At 48.7% G+C, this 14,764-nt stretch overlaps 1 protein-coding gene across 8 annotated transcripts in view; it reads left to right on the forward strand.

The window, feature by feature from the left end:
* GRIK4 (glutamate ionotropic receptor kainate type subunit 4) overlaps positions 1-14,764 on the forward strand; it is a 303,138-nt gene that overhangs the window by 227,652 nt on the left and 60,722 nt on the right. For all 8 annotated transcript variants that reach the window (XM_039496823.1, XM_039496822.1, XM_039496827.1 and 5 more), the window contains one exon: positions 10,680-10,841. In XM_039496823.1, the coding sequence (XP_039352757.1) occupies positions 10,680-10,841 (162 nt within the window). The remainder of the gene's footprint in view (positions 1-10,679; positions 10,842-14,764) is intronic.

Raw genomic sequence — 14,764 nt, forward strand, 5'->3', positions numbered from 1 at the left:
GTGGGCAGGCCTGGTCCCCCTTTCCCCCTGACACTGCACCTGGCTGTGGAGGGGCATGGCTGACACAGACTGCAACCTGCCCCTGAGTGAGGGGCTATACTTTGAGTTGTGGCTGACCACTGAGCCAGGGGAAAGCCGAAGGACTGCCGTTACCCACACACACACGGAAGGCGGTGAGAATGGAGTAGCGGCCAGTGTCGTGAAGAGGACACTATAGTCCGGAGAACAACGTGTGTCCCGGTGGTGGAGACAAACAGCAGAGCAGACAACGGGTGAGACAACACCTGCAGAGGGTGCTCCAGAGCTGGACAGAGATAATTCCCGGAGCAACCAACAGGAGGCGCCACAGTGGTGAGCATACCCTGCTATAGAGGGGCATAGAATCACAGAAACATAGGGCGGGAAGGGATCTCAAGAAGTAATCAAGTCCATCCCCTTGCACTAAAATGGGAATACTAATAATGGAAATTTCCCCACTTCATTAACTTCAGCTGGTGTAAATCATCATTGAAGTCAATAGAGGTATTCCAGTTTACACTAGCTGAGGATCTGGCCCCGTGTTGGTAAAGTACCTTCAGATCCTTGCATAAAAACTGTGATGTAACTTCAAAGTATAAATTGTTAGAACAAATCCCCAAGGTCCTTACTCAGCTTTTACTTGGGAAAAACTGCTATTGAGATCAACGGGAGTTTTGCCTCAATGAAGATGGAGTAAGGAATTCAGGATCTGAGCCATTATTAAATACCCTTCCAGCCTCTGCCCTCCTTCCCCCTCATACACAAACAGAAAGACAAAAGAAAGAGGCCAATATATTCTGGCCCCGCAGGGCAGATCCCCAGCTGAAGGAAATCAGCCTAATGCCACTGAAGTCAATGAGCCAGATCCGCAGCGGGGTAAATCAGAGTGATTCCACCGAAGGCATTGGAATTTGGCTAATTTATGCCTTCTGGGAATCTGTCCCATAATTAGGGCCCTACCAAATACATGGTCCATATTCATCAATTTCACAGTCATAGGATTTAAAAAAGAGTAAGTTTCATGATTTCAGCTATTTAAATCTGAAATGTCATGGTGTTCAAGGGGTGGGGGTGGGGGTTACGGTACTGCTACCCTTACTTCTGCTCGCAGCGGCGCTGCCTTCTGAGCTGAGCAGCTGGGGAGCAGCGGCTGCTGTCCGGGAGCCCAGCGCTGAAGGCAGAGCCGCTGCCAGCAGCAGTGCAGAAGTAAGGATGGCCTGGTATGGTATTGCCTCCCTTACTTCTGTGCTGCTGCCTGCAGAGCTGGGCCCTCAGTCAGCAGCCGCCACTCTCCGGCCGCCCAGCTCTGAAGGCAGCAGTGCAGAAGTAAGAGTGGCAATACCATGACCCCCCCCTAAAATAACCTTGTGACCCCCTTCTCCCAAAATTCCCTTTTGGGTCAGGCCCCCCAATTTGAGAAACGCTGGTCTCCCCTGTGAAATCTGTATAGTATATGGTAAAAGCACACGAAAGAGCAGATTTCATGGGGGACACGTTTTTCAAGGCTGTGAACTTGGTAAGGCTCTACCCATAATCTAATCTCAGACCCAGGCAGCAGCAGCTTTTGAGGACCATTTGGAGGCTACTAATCAGCAAATCTGGAAATCCAATGAAGCCTTTACAGTAATCAATCGGGGAAGAGACACGCGTGTGTCAAGGTCTCAGTGTCACTGCAATCAAAAAGAGCAAATCCTGGCAATTCTTCCTAGGGTGGGAGGTGACCCTGTTTCTTTGCTTCCCCGGGTGACCTGGTTTATTAAAAGCATGATAAGCATCTCGCAAAGGAGCGAGTTTCTGTGCACGCAAAGGGGACGCAGAACAATATTGCCGGCCAAATTGATAGAAATGGAAGGCACTCAGTAGCTGACACAGGGAAACTAACAATAGCAAACTGTCCTTCTCGACATTAAGAGATAAGCAATTACCAGAAGCCAATCACTGATGTGAGATCAGCAATGTGACAATGCAGATAAATCCCAAGGCTTCTGAGCCTTGAGTTTAAAATACATGTACCTATCATCGGGTTATTACAATAGCAATAATACTCTTGCCTAATGCCTTTCAACCAAGGCTCTTGGATCTCTTTGTAAATATTAATTAAGTCTCTCAACTCCCCTGTGAGCTAGGTGAAATTGGGCAACAGAGAGAGTAGAGGTGATTTGATCAAGGTCACGCAGCCCAGGCTGGGGAACAGAACCCAGGTGTCCTGACTCCTGGTCTGCCCACCTAAGCCCTGCTCTCCGCTCCCTCTCACTGTTAGTGATACGCCATTGTATGTGGAACTTGTGGCGAGGAGGGGATGCATAGCTTAGACAGGAATTGGTCGAAGAAAAATCCCAAGACCGTGATCAACCTTGATCAGTGTTACACTGAGGCAGTGTGTGTAGTGGCTAGAGAAGACCTGAAATTGACTCGCTTGCTCCATCCTTGGCTCTGCCATTGGGAACATGCACAAGTCATTTAGGACCAGAACCCCAAAGGTATTTAGGCTCCTACCTTCCATTGATTTCTATGGAAGGTAGGAGCCCAAATCCCATTGAGGCTCTGGACCTTAGGCTCCGATTCAGTAAAGCATTTACGCACGTGTTTAAGTCTCACTGGGATTTAACAGACCTATTTCCAATCAGGTTTGGGGCGAAGCAAGGATCCTCCTCGCTCCTAGCCTTTTTGGCTTATTCTTCACTGCGATGCTAGAGGAAGCCCTCCATGGTTCTTCAAACGGCATCTTTCTATGCTTTCGCACTGTCTAGCTCTTCAATCTCTCTCAACTACATGCGAAGAGCAAGGTGATTGAAGTGTTGATCTCCACCCATGACTGTGCCTTGTGGAACACTCTGAAACAGCACTACAAGAACTCACAAACCGCTTTGCTGTGGCGGCTCGTAACTTTGGCCTTACCATCAGCTGAATGAAAATTGAGGTTATGTATCACCCAGTTCCTCAGCAACTTTACGAAGATCCAGCAATATGCTTGGAAGATATGATGCTTAAAGCCGTTAAACCATTCACTTACCTCTGCAGCATGTTAAATAATGAAGCGACAAACAGTCATGAAGTGGATGCGTGAATTCAGAAAGCCAGCACCGTGCATGATCTGGAAGCAACACAGAATATGTCTACAGACAAAAATCTAAGGGTATAATGCTGTTGTCCTCACAACATTGCTCTACGGGTGTGAAAGATGGACCATTTATCAATGGCACGTTAAAAAGCTTGACAGTTGCCATTAGAGACCCCTATGACAACCGCTGGGTATCGAATGGAAGGAGCGGGCATCCAACATAGAAGTCTTGGCAAAAGCTGGTTCAGTTGGAATTGAGACTCAGTTGATTTGTGTCCAACTGAAAGGGACGGGTAATGTCATTCATGTGCCTGAGACTCATCTAGAAAAACAAATTCTGTATTCAAAATTAAGCTCTGGCAACTGTAAGCATGGAGGGCAGATAGAACTTTTCAGAGAGGCTCTGAAACAAAATCTGCACAAGACAAATATTTTTGAGTCGACCTTCGAGTCTGAGCACATGGCATGGCACCACGCCATAAGGGTGGGTGTCCATGACTTTAAGAACCCCTTGGGCAGCTAGCAGCAGAGCACCAGGCAGAGAAACAAAGTGCAGCTCACTTAAATCAAGCAGGGAAATGGCTCTGTGGTCAGTGCAGTAAATACTGTTCTTCCCAAATTGCTCTCTGGAGCCATGCGAAGACCCATTAGTACAAGCTGTGATAGTCAATGGGTCCTTGGAATTGCAGTGACTAGTGTTATTAATTGAGTCTCATTGATTTCAGTGGGATTTGTTTGTGTGGTCCACTTTTGAGTGTGTGTTAGGGTTCCCCCTCTTTGCCGGGCCGCGGAGAATATGGATTGTTACGCTGCCCAGCTATAGAGCTGGGCTCCTTAGCTTATGCTTTTAGCTCTGGAGGCCCCAGTGCAAGCCCTGGCCATCACACTTAAAGCTAAGTACCTGCTTTAAGAGCATCGCTGAACAGCAATGGATTATGGTCTTAGGCCGCATTCTGCCGCCACTGAAGTCAACGGGAGTTTTTCCATTATTTCAACTGAAGCTGGTTCGGCTCCTTAGCAACTCTGTGCCTTGATTTCCTCATCTGTAAAGCGGTCATAATACCACCGCTACCTGTTAGGAGTGAATGCGGAGCTTAGTGAATTAACAACGTGCTTTGAGAGACTGTGCTGAAAGAGACAATGTGAGGGCAGTACATTGACGCTATTTTATGATAGAAAGAGAATGGACAGACCTAACAAGTTGAGAGCAGAGTTTTAAATAAGGCTCCAATCCAAGTAGTACAGCGGCCACATCCCCAGCATGGGCTGAAATTAGTGAGGATTGTGGGTGCTTAGCCCCAATTCAGATCAGGCCTTTAATCATTGTATGTGAGTCAAGTATCAGAGGGGTAGCCGTGTTAGTCTGGATCTGTAAAAGCAGCAAAGAGTCCTGTGGCACCTTATAGACTAACAGACGTATTGGAGCATGAGCTTTCGTGGGTGAATACCCACATCGTCGGATGCATGTAGTGGAGCAGAGACTTGTGAGTCAGAGACTTGTGTGGAGCAAGATGCTGAAACCTGGTGATGGGTTTATATTCCCACAGACTGGAGAATGTGTTCTGTAAATCTCAAGCTCGTAATTCACAGCCACCAAGTTCAAGCTCCCCATGCTGAAAATGTGACTTACGGAGGCCGGCAGTGCTGTTTTTATTAGACAGCTTCTCCAGATGAGCTAAAGGGTTGGGTCTGAGGATGCAGGCCAAGCACTGCATGAAGAACAGAAACCCAGGTGTGACTTCAGCCTGTAATAATTCCTGCAGTGCTGTCTCCCAGGGAACCCCTTTCTATTCAATTAGTGAACGGGTGCCTAGCGCTTTGAAAATAGAGCGTGCCGTGTCATTATTTAACTGTATACGTTTTATGGGTAAAGCCATGGACTGGAAATCAGGAGACCTGAGTTCTAGTCCCTGACTTTGCTACAGATGCACTGAGCAATTCACTTGTAAGGCCTCAATTTTCAGAAGGTTCCATCAATTTTGGGTGCCCAACTTCAGACGTTCTGGGCCTGATTTTCTGACCTCCAGCACCCTTCCCTTTTTCCCAGTCCCATGAAGTTAGCGGACATTGTGGGTGCTCAACACCTTTGAAAGTCTGACCCAAGGAGTCTTAACTCGAGTGCCTAAAAATGAGTGGACACTTGATATTTTTAGCCTTGATGTCTCTGTGCCTCAGTTTCCCTCCGAGTAAGATAAGGATCACACGAAGACTTAGTCACATCCCAGGTTTGCTTTGAGGCTCAGTGCAGGAGAGGTAGTATAGCTCTTTGTGTTTCCATTGTACCGTCCTTTGCAAGATCTCAGAGTACAGATTTTTATTTTATTTTATTCCAGGGAGAAACCAATCTGTGAAAGGTTATATTGTTTATGTCCTGGTCAGTGTGTGGGTGCATGAGTGTATTTACTTGCCTGTCATTTGCAACTGCTTGTGGGTTCATCTGGTAGCCAGATGACCAAAGGCATCTCTTGTATGAGCGCACGTGGTTATGAAAGTGTTGGTGTGTGAGTTCTTGTCCCGAGAGCGGTATTGGGAGTGCAGAATTTGCTGTGAAGGACAAATGACCAGTCTCTGACCAAGGTGATCAATCAATGAGAGGCAGCACAGAAAAGGAGGCTGGGAAGGCTGGACTGGCAGGTTTAAGGGCTTGGAGTATCCCACTAAATAGAATTTGCTGACAGGTATGAATTAGTCTCTCAGCAGCTCCTTGCTCTTGGGAGCTATTACATGACATGCAATCTTCCAACCTGCAAAGGCACAGGCCCTCAGCACAGACAGGAGAGAACAAAGGCACCAGTGACTGAAAGGGAAGGCAGGTTGTGCCAGCAAACCAGTAGCATCCTGTGCACCACAAGGATCCTTCCAATTCGCCATTATAAGCAGAGAAGTGCTGGGAGTGAATTGCATTCTCCACCCCCCACAGAAAGTGACTAACCCCCACAGCTGCATCCTACAGAGAGGTGGGTCCCAGCTGCAAATTTCTGATCCAAACTTTGCATGAGGGTTTGGAGTTCTGATCCCGGGCATTGGTTTGGCCTACTCAAAATGTAGAACATGATGTATGACGATAGCATAGTATGTAACCTCATATTATACTAATACCACTGACAGATGTGTTAGCCCTGGCCTTCAGATGGCTCAGCAGTGGTTGAACGGGGATTGGGAAGCCCAAAGAGAGGAAGGTTGGTCCAGCGGTTAGGGTGCTAGGCTGGGACCTGCAAGGCAAGATCCAGCTGCAATTCTGTGCTCTGCCACAAACTTCCCGGGTGGCTATGGGCAAGTCACTTTGCCTCTCAGGGCCTCAGTTTCCCATATGTACAGCAAGGATAACAGCATTTCCCTATCTCCTAGGGATGTTGTGAGGATAAATGCAGTAAAGTTTATGAGGTGCTCAGATACTCTTGTAATAGGAGCCATAGAAGCACCATAGATAAAAGAAGTGGTTGAAGTGATATCAGGGTTAGCTAACCCCGACCTAACTTTGACATTTTCTGTAGTGTAGACACCTTCTGTAGTGTTAACACCTTTTACTTCTATGTAGCAAGTTGAGGTAGATCTTAAGGGTTGTTGGTGGATGTGGGTTCAAATCCTGGCTCTTCTCCAGACTCCTTACATGACCTTTGGCAAACCATTTAAGCTCTCAGTTCTCCGTTTCTAAAATGGGGATAATCATTCCCTACCTCTCGTGAGGCTAAATCCATTCAGGCGCGTGAGGTGCTGTGGTGAAAGGGGCCATATAAGAACCTAGCCAGCACCGTCTCTAAGAGCAGCCTCCCCCGTACTCCCATGTGCCTTGCACCGGCACGCAGAAAGCAACAGTGCTGAACCACTCCAGACGCAGCTAGGCATTGAAAACCCACACCTTGCCTTTGGCTGGCGGTAGCTAGAGCAGAGCTGAGTGATGGGTCTTCAAGCTCGGGAAATCAGCTGGGCAGCACAGGCCTTGAATTGCAAATGAGTTTGTGTTTGGAAAACGTGGATCAGAAAATGTCAAGCAGCATCAGTGGCCATGTAAGAAAAAAAATAAATAAGGGACCGAGGCTGAACAGGCGGCTGCTAAATCAGTCAGGCGCTGTCACCTCTATGCCCTCCACTGCTCCCCTGGCCTCACCAAATCCCTCTTATCCCATTCCAAATGAAGCATCTCCTACAGGGACTGTTTAATCCACATCTCATTCTCGAGTCAACTCTCCGTTCATTTACTTATCTGTGACCTGGGTGCACAGAATTTTCATGAGAACAGCTGCAGAAAAACCTTTCTGAGAGGTGGCTGGGATTGGAGTTGGGGCCAGGGGGATTCGGGGTGGCTGGGCTGGCATCTGCATGGGTTTTATGTACAGGCCATTCGGTGCCCAGATGCCACGGTGATGAGTGCCTTCTGAATGTGATGGATAAACAGAGACTTGTTTTTTAACAGCTGGAGGTTAGCCTAGAAAAAGAGAGAGAGCCATGTAGTGAAAAGTGTCAACATAATTTGAGCTGGAAAAGTCTTTTGTTGACATTAATTGGAGCGAATTTGTGTCTCTGTTTTGTCAGCAGGTGCCTACGGGCTAGTCAGCAAAGGAGGCAGTGGTGCCTAGTGGATAGAGTGCTGATTTGGTGTTCAGGGGATCTGGCTTCAATTCTCTGCCACTGGGTGACCTTGGACAAGTCACATCACCTTTGTATACCTCAGTTTCCCTGTCTGTAAAAGGGGCATAGTGATGCTGACTTCCTTTACAGAGTGGCTTGGGATCTACAGATGAAAAGTTCTCAATAAAAGCTGGGTATTAGTATGACTAGGGAACCAATTCTGCAAGGTGCTGAATGCCCTCAAATCAACGTCAGAGGCCAGTTTAAAAAAAAAAATCCAGATTTTTGGATGCCTCCATTTTTGGTAGGTCCATCCCAAGACACCTTAAAGGGGCTGATTTTCATGAGACCTGAGCTCCCGTTGGCTTCAGTTGGAGATCTGCCGGCACTGCGAACACGTGCCTCAGTTTCCCCACCAACACAACAAAGCCAGCAAGCATTAAGGGCACCTTTCAGGATTGGGTCCATTGTGCCTCAAAGGTTTTGCCTTCCTGCCCATGATTCCAGCTGTGGGGAGGGTGTTGTTTTCTCGGGGGGTTGGCATGCTGCTCACCACACCACCTGCATACAGAATCTCCTCAGGCCCTGACTCTCATTAGCCATCTGCCCTTGTTCTGCAGGTTGACAGGGGTGCAGTGAGTAAATGGATAACCTGTCAGGGAGGCAGGAGGATAATATCAGTCAAATGCATCAATAGTTCACAGGCAATTTCATGTTACCTAACGTTCATGCATTTGAGTCCAAAAGACACTTAATCCTATGTCGAATCTCATCCTCCTAGGAGTTCACCGCGCTGGAGGAGCCTTGTAATTCCACGTCTTTGACTCAATGACATACTGTTCCCATGCGCGCACGCACACAAAGGGCAGGACTGGCTGAAAACTCCTGTTCCACAAAGCAAGAGGGAATGTGTATTAGTGTTGGGAGGGAAAGGGTATCTGGCAGCTTCCAAACCTGTAACCACTGCCTTCTATCTACCTTTTAGCAATTAGCAAAAAGAAAGAAAGAAGGCACCTGTGTCTCCCAAGGAGAACTAAGAACTCCCCCATGTTTTTCTGGTACCAGTGCTTCCCCTGTGGGTATCAATGGAATAAAGCTCTACTGCTTTGCCTTTATTTTTATGTGTTATTAGTATAGCTGGAGCACCTAAGCACCCCAGCCATGGACCAGGGCCCCATTGTGCTCAGTGCTGTACAAACACAGAACAAAAAGATGTTCCCTGCCCCTAACGAACTTATAAGCTAAGTAAAAACATTCTCTAGTAACTTCTGTCTGAGGATCCCAGTGGGCTGTCATCAATGAAGTGTCTCAAGCTCTGTGAGGGAGGTGGTATTTTCCCCTTTTATAGATGGACAAACTGAGGCACAGAGATGTAAAGTGACTTGACTAAGGTCATCCAGCAAGTCGGTAGCAGAGCTAGGAATAGACCAGAGGCTTTCTGACTCCCAGTCTCTGGCACTAATCACAAGACCACCTGCCTGCTCCCATCTTACTCTCTCCCCAGTATCACAAGGGCCAAGGGCCTTGGGTCGCACCCTCTCCCCCAACCGTTTCCCGTGTGCCTGAAGAAGTAGGGCTTTGATGTGGAGACAATCCAGGCTGGCCCTGTGCAGTAGGACTGGTTAAACTGGTTTTATGTTTAAATGCAAGTCCCATTTGTAACATCGGGCAAAGCCCCTGAAATTGCCTATCTGGAAAGTGGCAGCAATGGTCCATGGGGGTCAACTCAACAGTATCTGCACCCCGGGCCAGAGCCCAGTTAATGGTTATTGCAGAGGCTAGAAACAGGAGATAATGAAATAGCATAAGGTTCCATCTAGACAAGGGCCGCCATGGACTGTCACCCCAGAAGGGCTGGAAATCCTCCCTCAGTTTGGATGGACAGCTGTATACCTTGCACTGTACCTGTCCGGAGCTCTCAGCCGTAGCAGGGGACACTTGTGATTCCCAGATGAGTGCTGCAGCCTGGAAACTGAGCGTGGTCACAGATCTCTCTCGGGATAGGAGCCGTTCTGTGGCTTGGGCTCCTCTCTCTGTCTGAAAAGTGCAGCGATCCGTTGGGCCTTTTGGAGAAGCAAGCCATGGAGGGGATTAGCAGGGAGGGCTGGCCCAGGACTGCATCTCTCCATCAAAGCAGATTGCAGAGTTAGGGGAGCCATTTTTGGAGTGGATGTAGCACTAAATGTGCCGGAGTGACAGGCCTGGATGCCGAGGGTCTTTATTTGTCGACAGAAAGATACTGCCGGGGTGGTGGCAGGTGCCACGGGGGCTTGGGAGGAATGTACAGGAGCAGAAACATTTGCATGGAGAGAAAATTTTGTTGCAAGGGCCTGGTGCCTCCTTGAGTTGGGCTCTCTGCCCCGTACAGAACTCCGACCCCTTTGGATTGGGCTTCTCTCTGACTGTCCTAACCGTTTACCCATTCAGTTGAAAGACTCCAGTTTCTCCCTCCCTAGCCCTCGCGTCGCACTGGTTCTCTTACTGTGCAGAGGGGTGATGCTGCTGTGCCAGAGGGGGCCACACAGAGTGGCACCCCCGTGGCCCAGCTGGGCACGGCATGGCCCTTTTCAGCACTCAGTTTGACATTGTATTGACCATGTTTCTCGGGCATGAGACTGCTGTGCTTTACTATACAAGCTTCCCTCTTTCCAGCGAGCTTCAGCTCTGCTCCAGAGCACCCACCGCAAGGAAATGAGAAGGGAGGTGCCAAAACCCAGCCAGTCTTTGGCCTCTCTGCACAGCTTGCCACTTGTGGGGGTGGGCTTAGCGCATGTGCCCATTAAGAGCTTGAGAGAGGGATCCACCCGCCTTCACGTTATGGCCAATTAACAGCCATCGTATGACGCTGACCTTTGGTTACCAGTTGCCTGGGCCTGGCGGATTTAAACTGTCGATCTAGAGGTGGTAAACCCCATCTGCAAGTCCTCCCAGCCGTCTCTGAGAGCCATCCCTCCCTTCAGTCACACTGTGAGCCTTTGAAGTATCTGCCGCTGCCTCCTAATGCTCTTTTCTGTTTGCTGGGATGCTTTAGGAGTTCTCGCTCCAGCAACTGGACAGCTTTCTGGATGACCGGGTTAACATCCTGGGATTTTCCACCTTCAACCAGTCTCATGCTTTCTTCCAAGAGTTTGTCCAGAGCCTCAACCAGTCGTGGCAGGAGAACTGTGATCACGCTCCCTTTACTGGGCCGGCAGTAAGTAAAAATAATCCCCACCCTTGCGTTTGGAACAGCAGTCGAAGCCTGTGATGAGGCAGCAAGTAGCTGGGGCAAAGGAGACAAGCTGTGGGGGCGAGAGAGGCTGAATGGGGGACAGCTGCTAATGGACCCTGGGTAAAGAGCCCCCTCAGCTGAGAAGAAGCCCTGAGGCTGGTACTAAAAGGTTCTGGAGTGGGGAGGAGGAAGGTTGGGTTTTAGGGAGGCTTCTCAGTGGCTGTATAAAGTACGTGCCCCTGAGATGGGAGAAGTGGAGACAAGAGTAGAGATCAGGAGAGCAGGGGCACAGAGGCAGGAGAAAGAAACAGATGTGAACCAGGAGGACATCATAGGTGAGTAAAGGAGGCAGGTGTGGCGTTGGGGTAACCTGTGGTGACTTATGAGAGAGCCTCCAGCTCTGGAAAGTAGCAAGGTGAGACCCTTCAATCTTGCCAGTGCTAAAGGAACTCTGTTAGGCAGATGCCATTAGAGCCATAGAAGAGAGGCTGGGAGACGAAACCTGGATAATGTAGGCTGTTCAGGGAGGAGGCGTCACAGAGCTTAGCTGAAAGCCAAAGGGCTGGGTTAGGCCTGGACTGTGCTACCTCGCATATGTCAGTGTCTCCGGATGCTGCTGCAAATTTCCCTGAAATCATGGCTGAAATCTGCCCCGCAAGGCTTCAACCAGCTTGGAAGGTTTGCGGAGAAGCTTTGCCAGATCGGGTAGGGGAGAGAAAAAGCCAGTGACCAAACAATGTATGTGCTGACAAATGAAATAAAAAATCCCCTCCATTTCCTGAGGCAGCCCCAGCGTTCCTGAAAGTCCCATTATTCTCTCTGCAAATTGACCTTACGCGAGCAAACGAGGAGTTCTCTCTGCTTTGCATTTGCTTGGCACAAACTGCCAGCCCTGGTTCTCACCTGACTACTACCAAGCCGCTGCTCTTTGGTGTTCTAGCCAGCTCCTCCCTGACATCCTCTCCCCACCCCTCGAGCTCAGGTGGCTGCAGCTAACTCACTGCCTGGTTTGCCGAATCTTGATGCAATCTCTCCCTGGAAGCCGCCTGCTTGGGCGACAGCTGTGGGGCTGTTCAGATGCATTAAAAATAAAGCTTTTCAAACCAAAAAAACCCTGGAAACCCAAGTGCTGAAGGGGAAAAATATAATCCTGGTCTCTTCCCTCTAGTTGGCCCTGAATAAGCAGAAAAACTCTTTAGATGCAAAGGCCAGGAAGCTCCCCCCTTACAGATTTCATTGTATTTTGGGGTGGTGAATAGTACTGGATTGGGAGCCTCTGTCTAAAGCCCCCATTGCTGTCATATTAATGTAGCTGGATGCTCGATCCCTGCACAGAACTGGTTCAGTAGCAGGGCGGGCTTACTCCTGATCTGGTGAGGCCACCTCTAGCCCTAACTGTCCTGTTTAGCGACCTAGAGGTTCTCCCTGTAGGCGTGTTCCCCCATCACCCTGGTCTCTGAGCATCATTGTTCATTCCCGAGCCATGCGGCTTCCCAGGGATAAGAACTAAACGCTGCCAGACATCTGGCAGGGCAGGTACAGAGGAGTTGTTAGGATGACATAAGTCAGAAGCACCGCACTTATTTTCTTTCCTTCTGCTCACTAGGAGCATTATCACGGCACAGTGAATTGGCCTCGGTCTTTTTCATTTTAAACAGTTAACGTCCGATAGATCTGCTTTTGGGAAAGTCTGTCTCCGTAGGGATTTGGGGATTTACCCCAGTTGTGTAGAGGAGCTGAGGGCTCCTGGGATTGTGTAAAGAAAGGAGTTCAACATCCAGACTCGACAGGAGGTGAAGCCTACACTGTGAGATCCCTGGGCTTTCTTGCTAGGGATGGGTAAGAGTCTAAGGAAGGGCGGGGGAAGCTACTTCTTCAAATGCCATTCTCATTAATCACGTTGCAAGGAAAAGAAATCAGATAAAATCATTAAAATTACAGATGGCTAGATTAGGTAATTAGAATTTAGGCTGAAACAGATGTTTGTAATTAAGTGTTTATTTCATTGAATGAAATCCAGATTGTAAAGTCTATTTCACAGGATTTTAATGGTTTTAATTCTCTGTGTTATGTTTGGGGGCAAATATACAGATGACAATGTTTCAAGAATGATTCCCTTTCACCCCTCCCAAACCTGCCTATAGTCCTTGGAGAGCAGCTTGACTTTAAACATGGCCTTGACGTGAGAGATTTTGGTAAATAAAACAAAAATCTTCTCTTTAAACTATGATGGATCTCTTTGTGTTTCTGTAAATATGTCTACACTGCAGCTGGAAGCCAGCATCCCAGCCTGAGTAGACAGACGGAAGTTAGCATGCTAAAACGAGCAGTGTGGACCTCACGGCTCGGGTGGCAGCTCTGACCCTCAGGCCCATCCAGTCTCCTGGGTCCATGCTTGGGTGGCTATCCCGAGCCTCCGCTGGAGCCGCACCATCCACCTTGTTATTTTTAGTATGATACCTCGAGTCCTGCTAGCACTGCCTACCCAGGCTCTGGGGCTCACTCCCAGCTGCACTGTAGCTACACCCCACAGGGCTAGATTTGGGGGGTTTAGCCGCAGCCCTGTGCTGCAGCTGGCGAGGAGCTGAGCCGTGCCAGGGGGCAGAATTGAGGGCATCCTGCATCAGGAAGATACAGCGCGTTCTGGAATGCTTTGTTTGTGCCGGGCGGGGGAGGGTAACTTGTGACGCATGCAGTGTGCTCCCCACTAGCCAGCTGGCTTGTGCACTGAAGGGGGCGGAGCTATGGCTTTGGGCGCTCCTTGTCCCAGGGTGCGCCATACTCACTCCTCATGCAGCTGATGACACATAGAGGAACACAGCTCTACCCATGCTCCATCCCCTTACTACCTCTCTGGGGAGTTGCTCCCCTGGTTTTCCAGCCATGCAGTGATCTCCCTGCAAGATATGGGGGGAGGCTCTTTACTCCCCTACACCCACACAATCATGTGAGTAGGAACCACCATCAAAACCGTTGGGTCTTTCACATGCAGTGTTGTGCGGTCACTGTTCACCACAGAGGTGGCACAAAATGACAACGATCAGCACAAATCAAGAATGCACAAAAGCGAGAGAGACACGTTAATGTGCAACTTGTTTTTTGTTTTTTTTAACGTCAGAATGAAAAAAGCCATGTCTTTTTTAAATGACTCTTCTCAAAGGAAGAGGAGATTTGATAAGGGGCGGAGAAGAGAGAGGGATTGGGGAAGCCAAAGTGAATGAGTTTTAAACTGGGAAGATCGGCTAGCAGCTGTGCTACAGTGAAATGCAACTTAATTTTACACAAGCATCTTCCATGCAAACTGTATCCCAATTTGCTTGACTGAGTTAAATACAGTTAACGGAGTTTACAAATAAATAATGGCAGACGGAAATAGCAATTAGGAGGCATAGGCGAGGGAGACAATATTGTGTTTGGCTGAGATTTGAAACGAGCCGGAGAGCTGATGAGCCGGAGAGAGACACAGAAAAGACTGCTCCAGATGGCCGAAGCAGCAGAGGAGAAGGCTCTTGCACCAACAGCCATAGGAAGAAGTGGAAGTGGCCTAGAGGATTCTGATACTAGGTGAGCAGAGGGAGCGAGGAGAGGACTTGAGCAGAATACAGTTCATGATTTTGGATAGGGCAAGTCCATAGTGGGCTTTAAAAGCATGTTCGTGAAATAAAGGGGGGAGCTGGTGAAGACGTATGAGGGTGGGTGCTGACATCTTTTTGTGCATGTTGCAATATTGCTGTCCCCCAGGGTTTAAAAGCCCTGAATCAGGCCCCTCAAAATCATGAAACTGGCATAGACTCGTAGTTCTGAGCCCATGTGGATAGGGAATGGCTGGTCTGATACACAGCGTTAGAATTGGAAATCAGGTGCTTCCAAGGAAAGCTGTAAGTAGAGAAAAGAGAGAGGGAAGT

This window comes from Mauremys reevesii, linkage group 12 (genome assembly GCF_016161935.1).
Source record: "Mauremys reevesii isolate NIE-2019 linkage group 12, ASM1616193v1, whole genome shotgun sequence".
In the NCBI taxonomy this organism is placed as follows: Eukaryota; Metazoa; Chordata; order Testudines; family Geoemydidae; genus Mauremys; species Mauremys reevesii.